Source organism: Lynx canadensis, chromosome B3, assembly GCF_007474595.2.
Source record: "Lynx canadensis isolate LIC74 chromosome B3, mLynCan4.pri.v2, whole genome shotgun sequence".
Lineage (NCBI taxonomy): Eukaryota > Metazoa > Chordata > Mammalia > Carnivora > Felidae > Lynx > Lynx canadensis.
The window spans coordinates 4196810-4220092 of NC_044308.2; the positions used below are offsets into that span (position 1 = coordinate 4196810).

A 23283-nucleotide genomic window follows, 5' to 3' on the forward strand; every position below is an offset into this window, starting at 1 on the left:
ATGGGCAGAACACATGAATAGACACTTCTCTAAAGAAGACACCCAGATGGCCAACAGACACATGAAAAGATGTTCAACGTCGCTCCTCATGAGGGGAAACACAATCAAAACCGCACTGAGATACTACCTCACACCAGTCAGAGTGGCAAAAAGGAACAAATCGGGAAACTATAGATGCTGGCGAGGATGTGGAGAAATGGGAACCCTCTTGCACTGTTGGTGGGAACGCAAACTGGTGCAGCCTCTCTGGAAAACAGTGTGGAGGTTCCTCAAAAAATTAAAAATAGATCTACCCTATGACCCAGCAATAGCACTGCTAGGAATTTACCCAGGGGATAGAGGAGTGCTGATACATAGAGGCACTTGTACCCCAATGTTTCTAGCAGCACTTTCAACAATAGCCAAATTATGGAAAGAGCCTAAATGTCCATCAACTGATGAATGGATAAAGAAATTGTGGTTTATGTACACAATGGAATATTACGTGGCAATGAGAAAGAATGAAATATGGCCTTTTGTAGCAACATGGATGGAATGGAGAGTGTTATGCTAAGTGAAATAAGTCAGACAGAGAAGGAAAGATACCGTATGTTTTCACTCTTATGTGGATCCTGAGAAACTTAACAGAAGACCATGGGGGAGGGGAAGGGAAAAAAAAAAAGTTAGAGAGGGAGGAAGCCAAACCATAAGAGACTCTTAAAAACTGACAACAATCTGAGGGTTGACGGAGGGTGGGCGGGAGGGGAGGGTGGGTGATGGGTATTGAGGAGGGCACCTGTTAGGATGAGCACTAGGTGTTGTATGGAAACCAATTTGACAATAAATTTCATATTAAAAAAAAATAGCACAATGAAAAAAGGCAAGAAGAAGAAATAAAGGTCACAAAGACTGTCCTGTGTGTGCTCAAACCCAAAGGAATCTACAAACACTACTCTTAGAGCCAATGGATAAGTTTATCAAGGTTACTGGGTACAAGGTCAATACACCAAAGTCAATTTTATTTCTAGAAACTGGCAACAGACAATTAGAAATTGAAATAAACATCATTAGGAAAGCATCAAAAAACACCAATATGTAGGAATATACGTAAGGAAAGATGTGTAGGATTTATACACTGAAAACGCAGAACTGAGAGGAAGTAAAAACAACCTAGAGACACAGAGCATATCGTACCACTGAGCTTTCCCTTTTCCCTGAATTGATCTGTAGATTCAAGACATTCTTAGACAAGACCCCAGGAGGCCGTGTGTGTGTGTAAAGTAACAAGCTGATTCTAAATCTTATACGGAAATGCAAAGGACTTGGAACAGCCAAGACAACCTTGAAGAGGAACAACTTGAAACTAACTACCAGATATCAAGAACTGTAGAGGCTGTAGCAATCGATGGTGGTATTGGTGCAAGAACAGACTAAGAGAATAGTGGAACAGAAGAGTCCAGAAAATGACCATATACTTATAGTCCCCTAATTTACAATAATAGCACTGCTGCAAAGATGTTTGTTTTTTTTTTTTTCCCTCAATATGGTGATGGGCCAACTGGGTTTCCATGTAGGGAGAAAATTCATCCTTGAGCCCTACCTTCACCAGGTAGACCAATTTGAAATGGATCACAGACTTAAGGTGAAAGATAAAACAAGAAAACTTCTACGAGAGAACATAAGAGAATATCTTCATAACCTTGGGATAGGGAAAGATTTCCTGAACAGGACACAAAAAAGCACCAGCTATGATAGAAAACACTGATAGAATGAGCTTTATTAAAATTAAGAACTTCTGTTCATTAAAGACCATTAAGAGAGTGAAAAGGCAAACCACAGACTAAAAAAATGTATTTGTGATGCCCATATCCAAAAGAGGACCCATATCTAAAATATATAAAGAATTCCAGGGTGCCTGGGGGGCTGTCAGTCAAGTGTTCAACTCTTTTTTTTTTTTTTTTAATGACTATTTTGAGAGTGAGAGAGAGGGATGAGCGGGAGAGGGAGGGAGAGAGAAGCCATGCAGACTTCACATCATCAGCTCAGAGCCTGACATGACCCTCTATCCCACGAGCCGTGAGATCATGACCTGAGCCAAAATCAGGGGTGAGATGCTTAACTGACTGAGCCATCCAGGGGGGCCCAAGCATCCAACTCTTTATTTTGGCACAGGTCACGATCTCACGGTTGTGAGATCAAGTCCTGTGCTGGGCTCCATGCTGAGTGTGAGGCTGGCTTGGGATTCTGTCTCTCCCTCTCTCTGCCCCTTCCCTGCTCTCGCTCTTTCTCAAATAAGTAAACATTAAAAAATAAAATATATAAAGAATTCCTATAAGCCAACAAGAGAAACTCAATTATAAAAATTGGCAAAATATCTGAACAGCACTTCACAAAAGAGGATTTCCAAATGGTTAGTAAGCGTATGAAGGGGGTACTCAACCTCATTAGTCGTCAGGAAAATTAAAATTAAAACCGTACCCACCAGAAGTGCTGAAATTTAAAATGCTGAGCTAACCACTTCTGGAAGGCTGCAGAGCAACCAGAACACCCACACCTCAGCGACAGGGGGTGACCTGATACAACTCACACCAGAGAGACCTCTGCAGCTGCCCAAAGGCCCAGCAATTCCACTTCTAGGCAGGACAGGAACACGTGCCCACCCTCAGAAAGACTTGGGTAAAAACATTCACGCAGCCGTCCTATTATTTTAAGTAGGCTCCATGCCCAGCACAGAGCCCAACGCATGGCTCAATTCGGGGCTCGAACTCACAACCCTGAGATCAAGAGCCGGACGCTTAACCCACTGAGCCACCCAGGCGCCCCTGCAGCCTTATTCTTAACAGCCCCGAAGTGGAAAGATGAACACAGATGCCTCTGAATAAAAGAACGGATAAGGGTGGCACGTCCCTGCGACAGAGGACTGCCGAGCAATAAAGACAATGAAGAACGGACTCGCCTAGCAACGTGGATGGATCTCAAAAACCTAAAATAAGTGACAGAAGCCAGACTCAAGTAGCACGTGCTGTACGATCTCTGTGAAGCACAAGAGGCCCACTTAATTTACGGTCCCAGAATCAGTGGCGGCCTCTGTGCCGTAAAAGGTGTCCGCGCGCGCGTTTTCTGTATCTGCTTTGGGGGGGCAGTTGCACGAGTGTTGAACTGCTGAAACTCACGGAACTGAACATTCGACATCTGAATTCCACTGTATGTAAATTATAACCAAGTTAAAAAAGAGTGGCAATTAAAAACCAGAAACGTTGCAAGAAAAATGTTTAACTCTTAAAAATACAGAGAGGGACTGAGTCAGCCTAAGGACGGACAGAAGCAAGAGGGGAGGAGCAGAGACTGCTGTGCGGGGGGGTGACTTTGCCCCTGCCCGCTCTGCCCGAGGACTTGGGAGGACCACGGGGCTGCTCAAGTGGAGGCCGCAGCGAAGACGGTGGTGGCAGCTCCTGCCGCCCCTGCAGGGCACCACGCACCCTCACCCCTCACACAACCCTCTGGGGACAGCACACCTGCCCCCCTGGTCACGGTGAGGAAATGGAGGCACGCGGGTCTACCCACAAGGTTGCGCGGACAGTACACGAAGCTGGGACCGGAATCAAGGTGATTCTGAGGCCAAAGCCCGTTTCTCGCCCGTGTAGCAGGGCGGGGCCTGCGCAGTCTTTCCAGTGCAGGACACATTTGTCTTTTCGGAGCCTCGCAACCAACCTGAGGACACTCGATCTCTTGTCTAATCTGAGTTGCTGTTGCCCTGGAAAGCTGTGGCTTTTTATCTAGTGACAATCAACTCCACACGCTTCCCTTTTCATCTCTGGGTCCAGGAAAGTACCCAGCCAGCAGTAACATGTGCCTCCACACTGTATTAACCATTTTCATTACATTTTAAAAACGACTAAATCATTCGGGCCACATAGCTATGTAATCTTAAAAAATTATATTCCAATTAAAACGTACTATTTGCTTAATAAGGGTCTTTTGCATCCCCAAATGCAGCTCACCTCTCCACCAAAGGGAAGTTTCCATGGCAACCCACGACGGACTATGTTAAGAATTTCTAGATGCACTGTGCACCACCCATACAGTAACGGAGATCAACAGACATCTTCCGCTGTTCACAGTTTAGAAAATCAACGATAGAATAGATAGTAAAATATATCCACGAAAAGGCTGAGAACGGAGCCCACCGGCAGGAGTCGGGGGAGAGGACACAGACTCGGGCTGTAGAGCGTCCCCTCCCCTGTCCCGCACTGCAGGTGGACAGGGACCCGGAGAGGAGACTGGGGACCGAGTGTCAGGAGTTCACCTGTTCTGCCCCTTCCCCTCGTCTTTGCACCTACCTTCACTTGCTCGAGAGGCAACAGCTCTGACATCGAGCGAGCTTTTCCTTCTGTCTTTGTGTTTGCCTGACTGATTATCTGTGGAAACAATTAAACTATAAATCACCTCTTCAAAGGGATTTTGACAACAGATTAGGCAAGTTACCAATTTAAAATTTTTCAACAACAAAATGCGGGAATTAGAACACCATTTAAGAAGCCCCCCACATCAACAGAATGCCCAGAGATGAAGGCTTTGACCAATGAGGTTTTAAGGGGGGGGGGAGGACTTCCTCAAAATGTCCCATCTGGTTATAGTCATAAGCAACTACCCTATAGCTTCCAGATTATGTAGTTACAGAGTCCTGGGACATGAAGCCAAAACTAGAAGAAATGAACCCAGGAAAAGTCTTCCTATCATACTGCTGCACATATAATTGAGTAAAACGGTAAAAAAAAATTTTTGATTCCTGCCCATCCTTGCCTCAAAGGGAATTTTTTTTTTTAAAACAATACATGCTCTAAAATGTCCCAGGAAAGAATGTACCTCTCTTCAAGGGTAGCACAGGGAGCGCTGATGGGTTTGGGGTCGATTTCCGATGACAGTTTATCGATCTCCCCGACCCCACGGCTCTTCTGGGCTGTCTCTGCCTCCTCTCTCCCTCGACCTCCCACGCCAATCAATGACAAGGCACAGGTGACCTTCCTTCCTGTCCTCTCCTCTGTGCAGGTGCTACACGTGGTGCTGAGCCTCTCTGACCTGTCCCCATTTCACAGACGAGGAAACCGGCAGCCGCCCTGCTGTGAGGGAACATGGAGCTGGCGCTCGGGCCCCCCGACCTGCACGCCGCGCCTTCTCAGCCTTCGCTTGGCCCCCTCACCTGGAGTCCTGCTCAGCCACAGGATCTGTGTGCAGGCCCCAGGCACCCCTCCCCACCATCAGGGAGCCCCTTCACTTGTTCTTTGCTTCGTTCTCTTCCACGCGGGCCCCGTCAGCGAACTTGTCAAGTCACAGATGACCTCCTTGTTTCTACATCTGAAGGACATGGTTCAATTCCTACCTGGCTTGACTGCGGTCCCAGACACAGCTAACCACTCTTTCTGGAAACTCACACTTTGCACACGTTCACCTTCTCCTGGTTCTCCTTCTGTCTCCTACTCTTCCTTCCCAATCTCCCTCTTCCTCGGCCCCCCCCCCCCCGCCCCCCGTCATGGCTCCCTTCCTCGATCCCAAGGTTGTCCTTAGCCCTGCTCATCTCAGACGACACGTCTCCTCGGGAGATCTCGTTTCTTCCTACAGCGGAAACTAACTCCTGTGCTGCTGCCCTATCCCAGGCCTCTCCTGAGAGCCAGACTTCCATCTCAGCTGGCCACTGGCCACCTCTAGCTGGACACCCCTCAGGAACTTCCAGTCAACTCATGGTCTCCCCCATATCCACTGAAGTTTGAAACAAGTCCTACATGACTTCTCCGTACCTCTCCCTCAACTGGTCAGCTAAATCTACAGATCTTATCTCCTAAATACCTCTTCAATCTACCCCTGCTCTGTCCCTGTCGTAGCTAGACACGTGCCATCCTCCTCTGGATTATAATGACAGAATGACAGCCTCTCACACTGGTCCCACAGTCCCCAACCTTATCCCCAACCTTGTCCCCTTCATCCCATTCTCCGTAGGCTGCCAGGTGATCCTCCTAAAACAGATCACTCTCCCAATTACGACAATTCAATGGTTCATCACTATTTTTAGGACACGATTTAAACTCCCCCGTGTGGCACCCAGAGTCTAGGATAGCTGGATCTCCTCTTTCCAGCCACGACCACCTATTTGTGACGTGCTAGTTCACCTCACAACCTTCTACGCCTTGGCACGGACTGCTCACCTCCACTTGGGAACCTACCCCTCCCACGCTGCCTTCTTCACCTGGTTAACTCTCGATACTCTCCGAACATGCGGTTCAGGTACCATAACCTCGGTGAATGTTCTTCTAATGCCTCCTCGCACCCCCAACATCGCCAGTAACCACCTACTTTTCCGTCTACCTTCCTCACCGGCTCTGGAGGACACGAGCGCAGGAACAGCCTTCCTGTCTTTTTCTTGGGGGACCAGCACCGCCCAGCCACTCACAGACCCTCAACAGACACCTGCAAATCCCTGAGCGTGGGTGAAAGTACCGCCTCGCACAGCGCTCTGCTTCCACGGCTCCCTTGCTTGAAACCCTGCAGCGCCACGGGGAGCAAGTCACTGGCTGGCAGCCAAGGACAGGCCACTTGCCACGGTCCGCCTCTCGCCTCACCTGCCGTGACCCCGCGTGGCTGTCAGCACGCCTGCCCCTCCCGCTTCCCACGCGACACTGCATCCTCTCCGGATGCTCACTCCCTCAAGTCGGATCGCCCTCCCCCCTGCCCCCCGCCCGCCACACACAGACCCGGTATGACGGCTGTGAACTTACGAGGTCGCTCCCGCATTCTTCTCCCCTGGAGCCACTCAACAGACACTCTCTGGGCGCCTCCCACGTACTGGGCCCTACGCCAGGCATTAGGGATATGAAGACGGATAAGGCAGGTCTCCTCCGGGAGACAGGCAGACGGCAGATGAGTTAAGTTTAGCAGATGCGGCCAAGAAGAGGAGGGGGCCATCTCCAGGAGGAGGAAGCCGCTTGCCTACGGACCAGAGTGTAGCTGTCCGGAAGCAAAATGCAGCGCGTGCAACCAAGGACTGGGTCGGGGCAAAAGTGGAAGGAGAAGCGCAGGCTTCCGTTTGTACTGAAGGTTTTAAAGTCACTTTACCGCCGTGTAAATACTGGATCTTCCTGGTTCCCATTCGAGACCCATCTCCAACAGCCTGCACCTGCTGGGGTGCCGCTCCCGCTGGTCGGCTCTCAGAAGCAGACTCGGGGATTGTCGGGGGGCGAATGCGGGGTTCACGCCTCAGGCAGACTGCAAGCCCTAAGGAGCACGAGCCAGGCCCTCACCCCGCGGAGCCCTCACCACAAACAGGAGAGCTCCGAGGCACCCGGCCTGGTAACGGACAGCAGGCTGCACAGGCCTCGACCGCCCGGGGCTCGGATCCCGCACCACCTGTGACTTCCGCTCTGTGCTCTCGGTGTCCTGTTCCATAAAGTGTGATCCTCCCACACAGCCCCATAGTTTTAGTAGAGAAAAACGAGCAGCATTTCCTTGCCTTGCTGGGTAAATCCAGGGAACCCCGGAGAAGCAGTGAGAGTGGGAACTCTTCGGCACCTACAAATGTACCTCCACTGCCACATTAATGCTGTGCTGTCAGCATGAGCTCCATTAAAAAAAAAAAATTTTAACGTTTATTTATCTTTGAGAGAGAGAGAGACAGAGACTGAGCGTGGGTGGGGGAAGGGTAGAGAGAGAGGGAGACACAGAATCCGAAGCAGGCTCCAGGCTCCGAGCCGTCAGCACAGAGCCCGACGCGGGGCTCGAACTCACGAACCGCGAGATTGTGACCTGAGCCGAAGTCGGACGCTCAACTGACTGAGCCCCCCGGCGCCCTGTAAGCTCCATTTTGGTTACAGGGAAGCTGAGAACTGGGTGTCTTGCACAACTTGCTTACAGGTCTCTGCTGGGAGCGTGGCGGACTTTCAGAGAACTTTCTCGGCATTCTCAACAGTTCGAGCATTTGTGGACTGCCTGCTCTGCCCCGGGACCACCGACCTCCCAAGAGCCTGGTCAACAAGCTGCTTGTCAGCCCTCCTCCTCCGTGGTGTCTCTACCTCCTCCAACTGAGAAAGCCGGCTTCCTGCAGACCCAGACTAGCACTCCAGGGCCTCGCAGGGTCTGCGAGGCCCGTACCGGTGGCCCCAACCCCACAGCTCAGGAGAATACCTGTAAAATACACTGCCCGACCTGGAACATGGCCCGTTCCTGGTGAGGCCTTTCCCGCCCATCTTGTCCTGTGAGCTACCCAGCCCCCCACCAGGGAACAGAGTGCAGGCCTCTCATAAGCAAAGACACATGCCGCCTGGCACACGATGGCTGAATTCTCATTGCACGAAGGACTTCCACATCCTGCTTCCCTACACGTGCCCTCCATGTCTGCTGGTGTTGGGCCCCCACCCTCAGCGCCTCTCCTTCCCGCCTCACCTCCTCTCGTCAGGAGAGCTGCCCAGGCCCACGACTCTGGCCTCTCCATACGCCCCCAGACATCTCCACTGGACCATTCCAGGCACCCTAGATGGACCAAGTTCAAATCTAAACTTGCTGTCCTCTCCCTGCACAAACCTGCTCTTTCTCCCGCACTTACTATTTTCATCTGTGCCATCCAGTGGCCAAGCTAGAAATCTTGGTGACATTCTCAAGTGTCTTCCCTTCATCCCTCACATGGTGCTGCTCCCAAGTCCTACTGATTATACCAAGTGACTCTTTGCCTGGAGTCTTTTCTCCGCACCATAACCATGACTGTCTTTCCCGGAAGGGGTCCCTTTTCATTTACTTCTTTAAGGACAGACTCCTGCCCCCTCTGCTTGCAGGAGGAAATCCAAGCAGGCCTGACCCGGCATCACCTGTCTCGACGGCTTTATGCACACTGCTCATCCCCGCAGGAATGTTCTTCCTGTCCTGGGGCTGACCCTGACCTCTCTCCAGAGACCAGCTCAGCCCTCGTGTCATCACTGCTGGCAAGTGACGCCCGTTCTCCCCCACTGTGGCACTACAGAGTAGAGTCTGTTCAAATTACTGCTTTCTTCCCCCCCTCCAGTGAACTCCATGTTCATTTCTGTGCCGAAAGCTGGCTCAGAGCTGACTCCAGACCGACTCAAGGTTTACAAACTGGACAGATGACACATGTGGTGTCTTCGGTGACACACAGTATCATGTGCTTCCAGCCGGGTATGAAAGACCACAGGTGCGGCAGCGAAGCACGGCTGTGAGGAAGCCACTGTGCCCGTGGTGACAGCGACATCGTGCCAGGACGTCGGCAGAGCCTCGGTGTCCCCGGCACACCGCTCCTAGGGCACGCCTTCGACAGTGGGGACGGTCACCCAGCTTCCTGTTTGTCTCAGATCAATTCTTAAGCTTTTTCGTCCATTCTGTGAGCCACCCTATTTCCTTCCAATAAACTCCTTTTCTGCTTCAGAAATGACAGTGCCGTGTGTAACCGAGGGTCCTGGCTGGTCCGTGGCCCGTGAACGCTTCCCTCCCTTCCCGGGGCAAGACCGTGGTCGGTAGAGTCTTGTGGACATAAAAGTGGTTACGCTGCTGGGGGGCGGGAGGAGACCAGAGAGCCAGCTCCTCGGGGTGAGATGGGGAAGACTCCAAAGCGGGCACCAATCAGGTGCCGAGACAGAACGGCCCGGCACAAGAGCAGTCTGGGAGGCTCTGCCCTTGCCCGACGCCTAGGACCAGGTCAGTGAGTCCCCCTGCCAGTCCCCACCCTGCTGCTTCCTGGCCGCCAACTCCGAGGTCGCATTTACCCCTTCTGAGCTTAGTGTCTCTCTCTGTAATAAAGGGGTGTTGGCGACAGCCAGGCCTACCGCACAGGGCTCTTCCGAAAGAAAACAAAATATCCAAGTAACGGCACTCCGTGACCCTGCAGCGTAAGGGTCAATGTCCTGGGGGGGCCTGCGTTCGCCGGCTCCATCCTGACCCCTCCAGCCCTGTGGTCCGGCTTCTGCCCCCACCACCCTCCTGACCCCGCACGTCTACAGGTCATAAGCGCGTTCTTGGATGCAAGAGCCGAGGTCTCTCTCCACCTCTGGCTCCATACCCCCCTCCCTCACCTCTGCACGGTCAGCTCTGACTGTGATCCAACGCTTCCCTCTCCCCTCCCCTGGCCGCAGTAATACCCCCCACCCAGCTTCCTGTTCCCCCTCTGAGCCCGGTGCAGGTGGGTCTCCGGGAATCTTCTCCCCGGCTCCTTCCCTGCCATTTGTCCTCCGTAACCCTTACGACCCCTGGGCTCCGCCTCGTCAGTTCCACACCTGGGTTACTTGCAAATGCTTCGCTGGCCAGCAAGGTTACATCTGTCCCAACCTCTTTGCAGAACACAGGAACAAGGGCTCCGGTACTCAACAGAAATCATCACGCTACTCCCCTGCTTAAAGTCCTCAGTCCCCACTACCTACAGACAAAAATCCGAATCTCCTACCTGGTATCCAGGGACCCTTTGTGATCCCAACTGCCCTTCCACACTGACCAGTCAAAATTTAGTCCTGTTTTCCCTTGAACACGTTCTGAACTTTCCCTCCTCTACGACTGTCTATATTTCTGGAATGCTTTTCCTTCCACACCCCTCTCCTTCTTCAATCCACGTCTCCTTGTCTGGAACTCTCCCCTCTTCCTCTGGGCCACCATGGCACCGCTGGTCCTTTCCCTTCTCGTTGCTGTTCCCCTGGCCATCAGCTGGTCTCTCTTCCTCTCCAGGGAAAGCCCTGACCGCTCCTGGCGCGGCCGCAGAGTTGTCCGAGTCTGTGCTGGAGACCTCCAGAGCTGGCCAGCAGGATTCCAGGCCAGCTCTACCGCGTCCTACGTGGGTCACCCTTGGGCAAATCAGTTAGCCCTCGTTTCCCTACCTGTAAAAAGGGAACTTCATCCACAAAGTGTCTACCCCCCGGGTCACTGCAAGGGTTCAGTTACATACACTAATTCAAGCACTTAGCACAGGGCTGTGGCACAGTACACACTCAGAAAAACACCTAGAATGAATGAGCGAATGAATGAATGAATGAATGTACGTGTGTATGTATGTTCTGGGTATGTCTGTCTGTCTGTCTGTCTGTCCTGGCACTGCAGGAAGCACCTCAGCAACAGCTGGTGGGACGGAAGACAGAGTCTTCTCCCTGGAGGCTCCTACGGACTGGCTGGGCAACCACCCGGCACGGCAGGCTGCGGTCCAGCACCCAGGTGGGCTTGCTGGAGAGCCTGTGGCTTCACCCAGGGTGGCCAGAGTAGACAGTGGGTGGTGAGGCCACGGCACACGCTGAGAGGAAACAGGCAATTCCAGGCCAGGGGGAAACGTGTGCGCTAACAGATGTGGGCCTGAGCGGGTGGGGTCCGAGGCGTGACAGGGGACGGATATGGGGTGAGCCAAGTCTGACGGGGTCCAGCGACCTCCCTACAGGCTGGAGGGGACTACTGTCCGATGAAGACATCCCCGCTCAGTGCTGCAGCCTGACACCCAACACTGTTGCCTCCTAGAGCACAGATGAGGCCAAGAAACCACAGTTCACTCAACGCATCTTCACGTAAGTTCGTGCACCGGAGGTGACCAGTTCTCTCCCCGCAACACATCTTCACGGAAGTTCACGTGTTGGACGCGGGTTCTCTCCCCACCCCACGACACCCGTCAGAACTCCCACGGGCGCTCGGGTCCCTGCCTGGGGAGCCAGGGAGAGAAACACCGCCACGGCGCTAGGAAAGCAGTCCCTCCTGCGCACAAGGCGCAGAGAGAGTAAGGGTCTGTTTCTCTTTTTTTCAAAAGCTTGACGGCCCCGAAGAACGAACGCGGAGCAGCATACCTGTGTGAGGGTCAGACTGAACACTTTCAGTTCTTTTCTCGGCCTAGAAATGAACATAAAAACCATTAGTTCTGATGGTCTACTTATAGGAGCAGGAAGTCTTGCCGGGGTACACCTGGGGGCCCCAGGGCTCCCCTTACGTACCTTATTGTTGCCATTGCACACTCTGATAATGGACACATAGTGTCTAATTTTTCTGCAAGTAGAAAACAATGCATTATTTCTCTCCTGGCTCTCTGTTCTGATGGATATGTAGCTAATTTTCATCATGAAAGAGCCTCTCTCTTTCACAATACACAAAATGCCTGGAGCAGAGCACATCTATTGTTTGTGGCCAAGGCCACCAAGAAGCACCCCAGAGTCTACACACATTCTCTGGTGTCTCTGTAGACAAGAAGTTGACTCTCTAGTAAAAACAACACAGCTCTTCCAAATCATCACAACACAGAATAAAAACACCCATGCTTTAAAAAATGGACTGTTAACTAACGGAAAGCCTTGAATTCCTTAGCATGTTTTCATCTTCACAGCCCTTTGTATTAATGTTCTTTCCCAGGTTCTAACAAACAGTGTGCTCACAGTCACTCAGGGCAGCGCCACAGGCCACGCTGAGGGCCAAGGCCACATGTAGCTGGGGGGGGGGGGGGTACTAAGACAAAGCACCCAGGGCTCATCCGGAAGTCGCAAACTTGACTCCTCACTTATTTACTGGGCCTTCCATTTTTCCCTGGATAATTAAATCCCTATACAATTATTGCATAAACTTTGGAAAGGACATAAAAAGGCAAAGAATCAGAACAGAGAGCCCACACAGACCCGCCTCCCTGAGGCCATCGCCAACCGGCAGCCAAGACTGGTGACCAACCACGTGAGCCATGCGGTCACCGTGGTGGCCCCGCTCCGCCGAGCACCGGCGGCCAGACCCTGGGCCAGAAACCCCACCTCTCCAGCCTCAAGTTTCCTCATCTGTAAAATGGAGTGCCGACGCCACAGCGCGTGCTTAGGAGGCAATGAACTGACGTCTACCGGGCACTGGGAGCCTGCCCAGAGAGGGCCGGGCTCGAGGCACAGCAGCAGCTGCTGGGACCGCCACCGCCGCGTCTCTTCCTGCTCTTTTCTCTCCTTCTTCTATTTTCAGGATAGAAATCACGCACTGGGTCTGATATTGCATTTTCATTTTTGCATTCATCTTAAGCATTTTCCCTGTTTAATTTTCTATGATCGTCATTTCTAATGGTTGCATATTTCATTGTGGGGTGTCCTGCAATTCACATTTACCATTTCCCGGCGTTCTTCCTATTTAAGATAAACTCCGAGACAAACCACAGGGCGTTTTCGGGCTCCTACTAGACAACGCTTTGCCATCTGCAGTCACATCTGTTTTACGTGAGAATTTCTATAAAGGGCAGTGTTTTAAATACTTTTATCTCATTTGATAGGCCTAGGCAGAAATAATACACAAGCTATCAACTGAGATGAAAACCTTCTAAATACAGGGAGTCCATCAGGTAGTGTCCCTCACACACAGCTTAATAAAGTGACATTCTGATTTAGATACGGGAGTCTCTTTTGTGTCCATGCAGCATAAGCAAGATTGTCTGGAACCTGGTGGCTCCAGGTCACAAGCGGGAGGGCCAGGCCATAGCCACAAGGGATGGCCCGGAAGAACGTCATTCTTGGACGACATCTGACTTTGTTACAAGTCCTTCTTTTAAATTTCTGCCTGCAGTTCCTAACTCACTTAAGTATTCAGAGCAAATCCTGCAATAAAGCCAAGCAGAGCGTGCTGACCGAAGTATGCTGTCTCCACTCACCCCCCCTGTCCGACGACAGGTACTATCTTCACGTTCTGTTGTACATTGTCTCCATTTTTCTTTTTGGCGTGGTAAATTCCTTGCCACTCCTAAAAATGGAACATAAGCATCATTACACCGTGTGTTCAGAGCATAAACACAAGAACATCTTCCACTCAGGTTCGGGTTCATTTACCATGGCTAAAGCAATTAGGATAAAGAATTACCCCAACCCCAAACAGGATTTTGGGTAACCTGGCCATTTTCCCCAAGTCCGTCTCCTTGGGGGCTGCTGACAAACGCCAGCCCCCCACAGTCTGAGTGGTGACAGGTCAGCGGCCGGCTGCCAGCAAGAGGCCCTGGGCCCACGAGTGAATCGCTGAAGAGCGCCGGCTCGCTTCCCCACACGGGTCCCTCCTGTCCTAGCTCCTGCCTGTGCAGGGGAGGAGCGGTGCGGCCTCTGCCCCTGCATTCGGGAGGGGAGACCCTCAGGGCCCGGGGGCGTTGTGTGAGGCCCACGGTCCCTCCGTGGAGGTCAGGAGGGGAACAGCCAGGTCTGGGCTCAGGTATAACACATCAACGAGACTTTAAAAGCCGGGGCCGCAGTTACACCAGCTGTGCTCCAGTGAGCAGACAGAATATACAGAATCCTTTTAGAACAAAACTGCAGCCTGGGACAGGAGGTGCACACGTGCCGTGACCACAGTGAGAAAACAGGGGCTACAGGTGGTTCCCTACCCCTGGGGTGGCAAGGACAAGCCTGAGGTAGTGGGGTTCTGTTCCCGCCAAAGAGGTTGGGAATCCCTCCAAGAGTCACCAAGGTCCTCAAGCTATAAATATCCTTAAAACCCACTGTGGGACACTGAACTTCTAGGGTGTTCCATAACCTTCCTGCCCTTCTAGATCCCCCGGGACCTGGGGCTGACCCAGGCGGGAAGCCTTGGTGGCCTAGCTCCAATCTCCTGTCCAGACCCTCACACAGGGTCAATTCTGGAATCTTCCATGCTTATGGCATGTTAACCTGCGTGCAAATGCCAAAAGGAAAATCTCATTTTCAGGCTCCTCTGAGAAAGCGGACTGAGCAGAAACCAGGACATTCGGACAGAAGCGAAGGATGCTTACCGATGCTTCTCAACGTATTTCTAAAAACAGTGGGCGCCAAGGAAGGACTGACATAAAAGCCTGAGAGCCCAGCTCAGGGCTTACTTGGCCCAGAGCAGAAGGGAGCTGAGGCTCTTACTCACTACAGTTCTGAGGGGAGACTGGCCAGTGCCCAGAACAGGCAAGGACTAAACAGGGGTCCCTGGGCAGGAAGGTACAGTGCGTCCTCCTCACCCACAGCCCGCGTATCCCCCAAGGGGGCTTCAGCAGACGGGTCCAAGACTTACTTCTGAAGCTCACGATCAAGAGAAATATGGGAAACTGATTGTGGTGATGTTTATAAAACTGTGAACAGACCAAACACCACAGAATTGTAGACTTTAAGTGGGTGAATTGTGCGGTATGTGAATTCTCAATTATTCTCACTAGAGAATAATTCTCTCAACAGAGCTGTTATATAAGAGAGAGAGGGAGAAAAATGGGAGACCAATTCAATCCATCAATCAATCAACACTTTAAAATTTTCTCTCCTGTCTGAAAAGACGCGGGCACCAAGCAAAGGTGGAAAAGAAGCCCATTCGGCCAGAGCTGAACAGTCCGGCCAAGGAACAGGCCGGTTTGGGCAGAGGTTCTGCTTGGAGGAGAACAGTTTCACGTGTAAGTTTTTCAGTTGCCAACAGAAACAAACAATAGTTACTCATCACAGATCGTATTTCTTATCAGAAACAATTATCTATCATAAATACAGAAGTTTTAGTTCCCGAGAATACCAAAGCACGACCTGAGAATGCGGTTACGAAGATTCAACCCGGAAAAGCACGAGGTCCTGACACACGGCAACCAGTAAATGGCTGTTCCGGCCCAGGTGGTTTTGCACAGGCCTCTCTCTGCGGGCCGAGCCCCCCTCAGAACGGCACTGGGGCCCACACCTCGCTTCTGTTCGGGGGCAAGCTAAGCACCAAGCTGGCATCTCTGACCACAGGACAGCCCCTTCTTGGTGCCTGGGGTCTAAGAATGAAATCTCTGTCATCCGCTGTCCTGTCCCCAGGGTCTGCACATGGTAAACAGTCCAGGGACACTGGAGCTTCTGTTCACCGAATGGAAAAGGCAGGCCGAGGTCAGACTGGAGAATGCTTGCAGCCAGGCCAAGGGATGTGACCTCTACACTGGCAGAGTGACGTGATCAGACTAATCACTCGGGAGTGGGGAGTGCGCTGACTGGAGGTGGAGGTCACGGGTCGGGGAGACCTGACTGGGTTCAGCCACCACAACCCAGGGTTGGGGAGAAGGCCCTGCGTAAGGTCAGGCCCAGGCAGCGGACTCTCCAAGGCAGGGGTTTAACAGACGTCAGGGCTGAGTGATGGACTTGACGCCGGAGGGTAGGGAGGAGCCAAAAGCCTGCCAGGAATGGGCTTCCGGGCAAGTGTGAGGACGGCCAACAGGCAGAGGCGGCAGAGGCGGCAGAGGCGGCAGAGGCGGCAGAGGCTGGAGGGGACGACAGGAAATCATCGCTGTCAGACAAGGTGATGGCGGGACGTTGCACGAGGCCCTGGAGAAGAGGCTGGGCTAAAAGCGGGAGGCGTGGGACATCCGTGTGGAGTAGCAAAGGTGCCTCAGCAAACAAGCAGCTTTCTGAGGAGCACAGCATGGATGAAGGACCCTGGTAAACGCGGGAGGAAACGTGCACTGAGGGAGCCAGTGACGGAACAAAGCAGAGGACCTGGAACTCCAAGTTCTGAAAAGCCAGTGGGGGCTCTGTGGCCACACGTCATTATTACAGGCAGACACCCGAGCAGCCAACATTTGCTCAGTGCCCACGAGACACAACTTCCAAGGGAAGAAAATTCAGTTTCTAAAGGAGAAGAACCCGTGTAAGGTTTAGGTGTCTGAGAAGAGGAGACGGTAGGCTCTAGAGCCTGCGAGACGAGTCCTGGGGATGAGGAAAAGGGGGGAGTCGGGATGGAGGTGCAGGGATGCAAGGAAGCCTGAGCACGGAAGCTGAAAATCAAGGTCACCTAATAGCAGCAGGTGCTCTCCCAAAGAGGGGCTGCTGGCTGAGAACAACGGGTGGAGGGAGTCTGCGGAGGGTAGTGTTTGCAATACTCCTCCTTTGACCATCATCACAATTTCTCCTCTATCCCTAAGGGGTACACCTGGAATGTGACCCTTCAAAGCCCCCAGCGCTGTCACCTAACTACTTCTAAGTTCCCATTCTGGTTCCCAGGGCCTGTCTGAGCTCTCTCCACTGAACCCAGCACCACTGTTACCCAGGGCAGCCGACTCCTCAGCAAGCCCTTCTCCCTCCCTAGGGGACCCTATCAGAAAGGCCATGTTTTCTTTCACATCAAAAACCTTCCCGGCTAAGCGGCCTGTCCTGTCGCAGTGCTGGCCGAGGGACCAGCAGGTTACTGACGAAGGACAAACGGCTCTCCCCGGGAGCTCCGAAACATACAAAATAAACAACCGTGTTCCTTTCTGAAATAAAACAGTATTGGGGTCATAACACGATAATCTTTCATATCTTCTGCTCACAATAGGTTTTAGAGAACAGGTCTCAGGTGTTCAAGCTTGAGGCCCCTCGTACCTGGTGCCAACAGCATTACGTAGGAGGCGAGATGCCCTTCACACGGATCTCGGTAGATCCCAGGGCCCGGCTCTAGCCCGCCAACGGCCCCGTCCCCACCTCCACTCTCTCTTTGGCGACGAGCGGGGGCCCCCCGTGTTCGGGTTACCAGATGGAGGCGCGCGAGGCCGTCATCTCCGGCTCGCGCCCGGCTGGCCCGCATGACAGAACCGCCGGCTGACCCAGTGGCAGCATGGGGCCTAAATGCCAGGATTGGGGAGGCCATGGAAAGCCCTCCCAAGGCTTCCGGGACTGCTGCTTGGTCACCACCCTCTGAGGATGCCCCTTCCAACCGAAGAGGGGGGGCCGGGGTCAGCCTGGGCAGGGTGCTGAGCACCCGACGCCTACTCCCTGCCTCGGCCTCCATGCTCCTTCTGGAGGACCTGCCACTCTCTCCAGCAAGAAAATCATCATCCTTGACCCAACAGCTGAAGGAACGGGATTCAGGAAGTGCCCGTTAGTTATTCCCCAGACGGCATGTCACTGGGCCCTGCCTGCCCTGTCCTTGTCCTCCCCTTGCTCAGCACCGCGGGAGAGCCAAGGGACACGAACCCACCAAGGGTGTCTCCGGGGCCCCGGTGACGTGCTCTGCTAGACTACGGGACAGGCGCTGGCCGGATGTCACAGAGCAGCGGGCAAGAGAGCCGGTCACCGGTATCTCAAGCGTTCGGAGTGACCAGATGATCGGTCTCCCCCTGACTTCCAAACCTTCACGAGAGCCCGGCAGGAAAGATTGTGGAAAAGCAGCAGCCTCGGCATTTCCTGGGCACACCCCGTCTCTTGTCTAAAAACCCAGGAACCGTGAGGTGCTGGTGGGAGCCACGGCTCTGAGAAGTCGCCCTTCAGACTGGGCCTGCCTTCCGTCTGTCCCCCCGGCACTGAGATCATGTGACTTGTCCCGTTTGCACCCTTGGAATAGGAGCTCTCTACGAAGGAGTCTGTGTTGTGCCCTTCTGTCTATGCCAGAATCTAGCAGGGTGTCTGCCCACGGGAGGCATTCCAGAAAAGGCTGGACGAAAGCAGGAGGCCCAGAGACTTGTTGGGCTCAGAGGTGCTCCAAGACCTCGGACCTCACCGGCGCGCTCCTCTGCCCAGAGCCATTTGCCAACACCTACCGCTCAGAAGATCAGTGATTAGAAAGATCAATTTATTTATCATAAAGATGAAAAGAGTAATTTTCAGTGCCAATTAAAATTTTTCTGTGTAACAGCTAATCACACTCTACCCTTTCTTGGCCTCAGTTTCCTCTTCCGCAAAATGGGAAAAATGGGGATGACGCCAGCAGCACTTCCTCGGGCTTCTGCGCGGGGTAGGACTCGGATTCCCCGGCGTGTGCAACGCTCAGTGAGCACCAAGTCTCCTTCCTGTCCTCTCTGTGATGCGAGAGTGAACAAGGGCCGGAGCCCTCACTTACCTTGCCTATCCTGATGCATGAATTTATGGTATCGAGCAACTCAGCCTTTTTTTCATTTACAGGCACTTCCGCTAACTCCTTGCCTATTAGTTCGCCTGCTTGATAGCCCATGGTTGTTTCAAACGCAGGATTTGCATACTGGGGGGAGACAAAAGAAACAACATCACCCAGATTAGAAGAGAATTTGAAAAGAGGGCAATCAAGGGTATTCACCCCAAGCCGGCTTGTTTCCCTCCTAGAAAGCTCAAGAACCTGGAGCTCCCCACCACAGTTCTAAAGCCCAAAGAGCACACCCCCAGGTGATCCCTGGAGTCAGAGAAGCCGCTGCTCCAGGGACACCTGGCTGCGCTTTCTGCCGTGGCCCCCAAGGCCCCCAGGAGAGATGGCCTGATCCCACTCGAACACCAACAGAGGAAAGAAGCCGCATGGAGACGGGCCCGGGTTGCTACAAAAGGCTTTTGGGGATGATGATACAGTAGGACAAAGCACCAGACTGAAGTCTGAAGCACTCAGACCCTCCTCTGCCGAGTCCCTTGACCCCTCTAAGTCTCAGTCTGCGTATCTGTGTAATGGGAACAGAACATCTATCTTGCCACTCTCGTGATACACGTGGATAATCAAAACAGGCTATGAACTGCGAAGTATTTACAGATATAAGGCTGTACGGCTAAATTTCAAAGAAGATTACAAGACTAGGATAAAATGTACAGGAAAGTTGAGCATGTGCTAATAATAACAGTAACAGTAATAGTAATAATAATAATAATAATAATAAAATAATGATGATAAAGCAGTTACTGATGCTGCTTCAGGTCTGTTTTCCTTGCTAGACACTGCAGTATGCATTTCACACACATTAGCCCACTTAGTCCTTAGAACATCCTTACAAAAGGCAATAATTAATATTGTGAATGTTAATACTATTCCTGTCTGGGGTGCCTGGTGGCTCAGTTGCTTAAGTGTCCAGCTCTTGATTTCAGCTCAGGTCACGATCTCACGAATAGTGAGATAAAGCCCTGTGTCTGGCTCTGCACTGACAGCACGGAGCCTGCTTAGGATTCTCTCTCTCTCCCTCTCTCTCTGCCCTCCCCCCTGCCCCCAAATAAATAAACTTTAAAAGACAATTATTCCCATCTGTACAGCCGAGAGACCACATTCAGAGAGACTAAATAACTTGCCCAACGATGCTCAGCTATGAAAGGGCCGAGCTGAATGCAACCCAGGCCTGTCTGACACCAGCTTGTACCCACAGCCACTGGCCCAGGCTGCCTCTCAGGGCACCAACTCCTGAAAGTCAGGATCAGCAGGTCTTTACAGAGAAAGTCACAAGTGAGAGGAAAGTGAGGAGCGGGAGTGCTCAGAATCAGAATCAACATCAAGGTGGAGCTGATTCTCAGACAAAGGGAACGTTTCCTCGGCACAACCCCTCTCTTGTTATCTAAAAAGTGCAAGTCTTGTTACCTTAAGCCGCTTTTATGAATCCACTTTGCTAACAACGGGTCATTTGTCCAGCGACTACTAGGTTGTTCTGGAAATTCTGAGTAGTTTCTGGTAAATTTCTCAAGGTGTAAACTATCTTCAAGACCAGGGAGAAAGGCAAGAACCTGTCAGAGCCTCCTCTCCACACCCCCCACCCCAACCCCCGGGGGTAATCCCTCTGGATAAAAGTCTCCTCTTGCTAAACAAACAAACAAACAAACAAACAAACAAACAAAAAGGTGAAAAGTAATAAATGCAAATGTGCTAGAATATTTTCTAGCACCCAAAGTAATCATTAGTATCTTTTCTTATCTATAGGGAGCTTAGTTTAAACTACACATTTTATACATTTTGTTCTGATAATCCTCTAAGGAAAACTTGGTCTCTTGAACTTCAAAAAGAAAAAAAAAATCATACCTGAGGGGTTCAATCCTAAAATAAGAGCAAACAAAACCAGAAATTCAGAAAAATGACCTTCCAAAATAACTAACCTGTATAACGCGGTCTTCACTTGTAATTTCAACTGCTTCTTGACTTTTCTCCAGTGCAGTGAATATTGAGTTACAAGCCCTTTATGGGTAGGAAAAAAAACAAAACAAACACTGATTCATGTAAATACCACAAAATGCAACACAATCTTGTGTTACTGCATTAACTTATTTCAGCGGGTTTTTCATCTGATTATAAAAGTAACAAGTACTAACCCGAGAAAAAAAAAAGGGGAAATATTGAAAAGCAAAAAGAAAAAATAAACACGTCAGCAACCCTGCTACCTGACCACAGCTATGCCCAACTGGAGCCTTCCTTCCAACGTGCGGACCAGTGGACCAGAGTGGAATACACGCCAGGGTTGGATCGCAGCCGTTCACCAGCTCCAGGACCCTGGGTGTGTGACTGGACCTCCTGAGTCTCCCTCCTCCCCATCTGAAGGGTCCAGACTCCTGCATAGAGCCTGGCAGAAAGGGGGCAGTCAACCATTTGTGGCTATTATTTTATTTTACCTTTTTTATGTAAAAAAGAATATGTATTTGGAACGAAGAAATAACAGCAACTTACAAGCTTAAAAAGATGACAAACAGGAAAATCATCCCAATATCCAGAAAAATAACCATGCCGTCAACCCGTGCACGAGGCAGGGGTTAGGGGCACTGACCCCGTCGAGTCAAAAATCTGCATGTAACTTTTGACTCCCCAGAAACTTAAGTACTAACAGCCTACTGTAGACCAGAAGCCTTACCGATAATACAACCAGTCAATTAACACAGATTTTATATGTTATATGTATTATCCACTGTGTCCTCACAATAAGGTAAGCTAGAGAAAAGAAAATGCTATTAAAAAATCATTAAAAAAGGGAGCCTGGGTGGCTCAGTCAGCTAAGCATCTGACTCTAGATTTCAGCTCAGGTCATGATCTCGCAGTTCGTTAGTTCGAGCCCTGCATTGGGCTCCATACTGGCAGTGTGGAGCCTGCTTGGGAATCTCTTTCTCTCTCTCAGAATCAACTTAAAAAATAAAAATAAAAAGATCATAAGGAAGAGAAAATACATTTCTAGTACTGTGTTTCTTGAAAAAAGAATCTCCACATAAGTGAACCCGTGCAGTTCAAACCCATGCTGTTCAAGGGTTGGCTGTATTTCTATTAACAAACCACCCGATCCATGTCTGTAGGACATCTTCCCAATATATTTGGCAACATAATCTTTGATTGCCTATTCAATTCACAATATAATCTTTATAGAGCTACCAGGAAATAACTCAGTCTTTTCAAACTGAAGTGTAATTTACATATAATATTCTGCTAGCTTCACATGTAAAATACAGTGATTCGACCTTTGTATCCATTGCAAACTGATCACCAGGGCGAGTCTAGTTATCATCTGTCACCATACAAAATTCATACGATACAGCTGCCTCCTCAGCTACCACATCTTTATCCATTTACCTATCGATGGACACTGGGGTTGCTTCCATGATTTGGCTACTGTAAATTATGCTGCAGGAAACACAGAAGTGTATGTATCTTTTCTAATTCGTATTTTTGTACTCTTTGGGTCAATACTCAGTAGTGGAATTATTGGGTCATAGGGTAATTCTATTTTCAATTTTCTGAGGAACCTCCATACTGTTTTCCAGAGTGGCTACACCAGTTTGCATTCCCAGCAACAGTGCACGAGGGTTCCTTTTTTTCCACGTCCTCGCCAACACTTGTCGTTTCCTGTGTTTTTTATTTTAGCCATTCTGACAGGCGTGAGGTGATACCGCGTTGTGGTTTTGATTTGCATTTCCCTGCTGATGAGTGATGTTGCACATCTTCTCAGGTGTCTGTTGGCCATCTGTAGATCTTTGTTTAAAAAAAAATTTTTTTTAATGTTTATTTTTGAGAGAGAGTAAGCACAGGGGAGGGGCAAAGAGAGAGGGAGACACAGAATCCGAAGCAGGCTCCAGGCTCTGAGCTGACAGCATAGAGCCCGACGTGGGGCTTGAACTCATGAACTGCATGATTATGACCTGAGCTGAAGTTGGACACCCAACCGACTGAGCCACCCAGGCACCCCTGTAGGTCTTCTTTGGAGAAATGTCTGTTCGTGTCTTCTGCCCATTTTTTAAGTATGTGTTTTTCTTTTGGTGTTGAGGTCTTTTCATCAGTGTGTATTCTTGCCCCCTTTGTTGTAGATTAGCTGACCATATAAGGATAGGTTTATTTCTGGGCTCTATATTCTGTTGCACTGATCTGGAGGTCTATTTTTGTGCGAGTACCACACTGTTTTGCTTACTACAGTTCCGTAGCGTATCTTGTTACCCGGGATTGTGATACCTCTGGTTTTATTCTTTTTCAAGACTGCTTTGGCTTTTTGGGGTCTTTTGTGATGCCATACAAATTTTAAGATTGTTCTACATCTTCTATGAAAATGCTGTTGGCATTTTGATAGGGATGGCATTACATCTGCAGACAGCTTTGGATGGTATGAATATTTTAACAATATATGATCTTCCAATCTGTGAGCATGGAATATCTTTCCATTTGTGTCATCTTCAATTTCTTTCATCCATGTTTTAAAATTCAATATAGGTCTATCACCCCTTGGTTAAG

At 50.7% G+C, this 23283-nt stretch overlaps 1 protein-coding gene across 2 annotated transcripts in view; it reads right to left on the minus strand.

Moving 5' to 3' along the window:
* Positions 1-23283, minus strand: part of PDE8A (phosphodiesterase 8A) — a 155540-nt gene that overhangs the window by 30643 nt on the left and 101614 nt on the right. Inside the window, exons 7-12 of one of the 2 annotated variants that reach the window (XM_030317299.1) lie at positions 20682-20760; positions 18712-18849; positions 13595-13683; positions 11925-11976; positions 11781-11823; positions 4320-4397 (exon numbers count right to left, since the gene is read on the minus strand). In XM_030317299.1, coding sequence (XP_030173159.1) covers positions 4320-4397; positions 11781-11823; positions 11925-11976; positions 13595-13683; positions 18712-18849; positions 20682-20760 — 479 coding nt within the window. The remainder of the gene's footprint in view (positions 1-4319; positions 4398-11780; positions 11824-11924; positions 11977-13594; positions 13684-18711; positions 18850-20681; positions 20761-23283) is intronic. The other variant, XM_030317300.1, reaches the window with a different exon arrangement.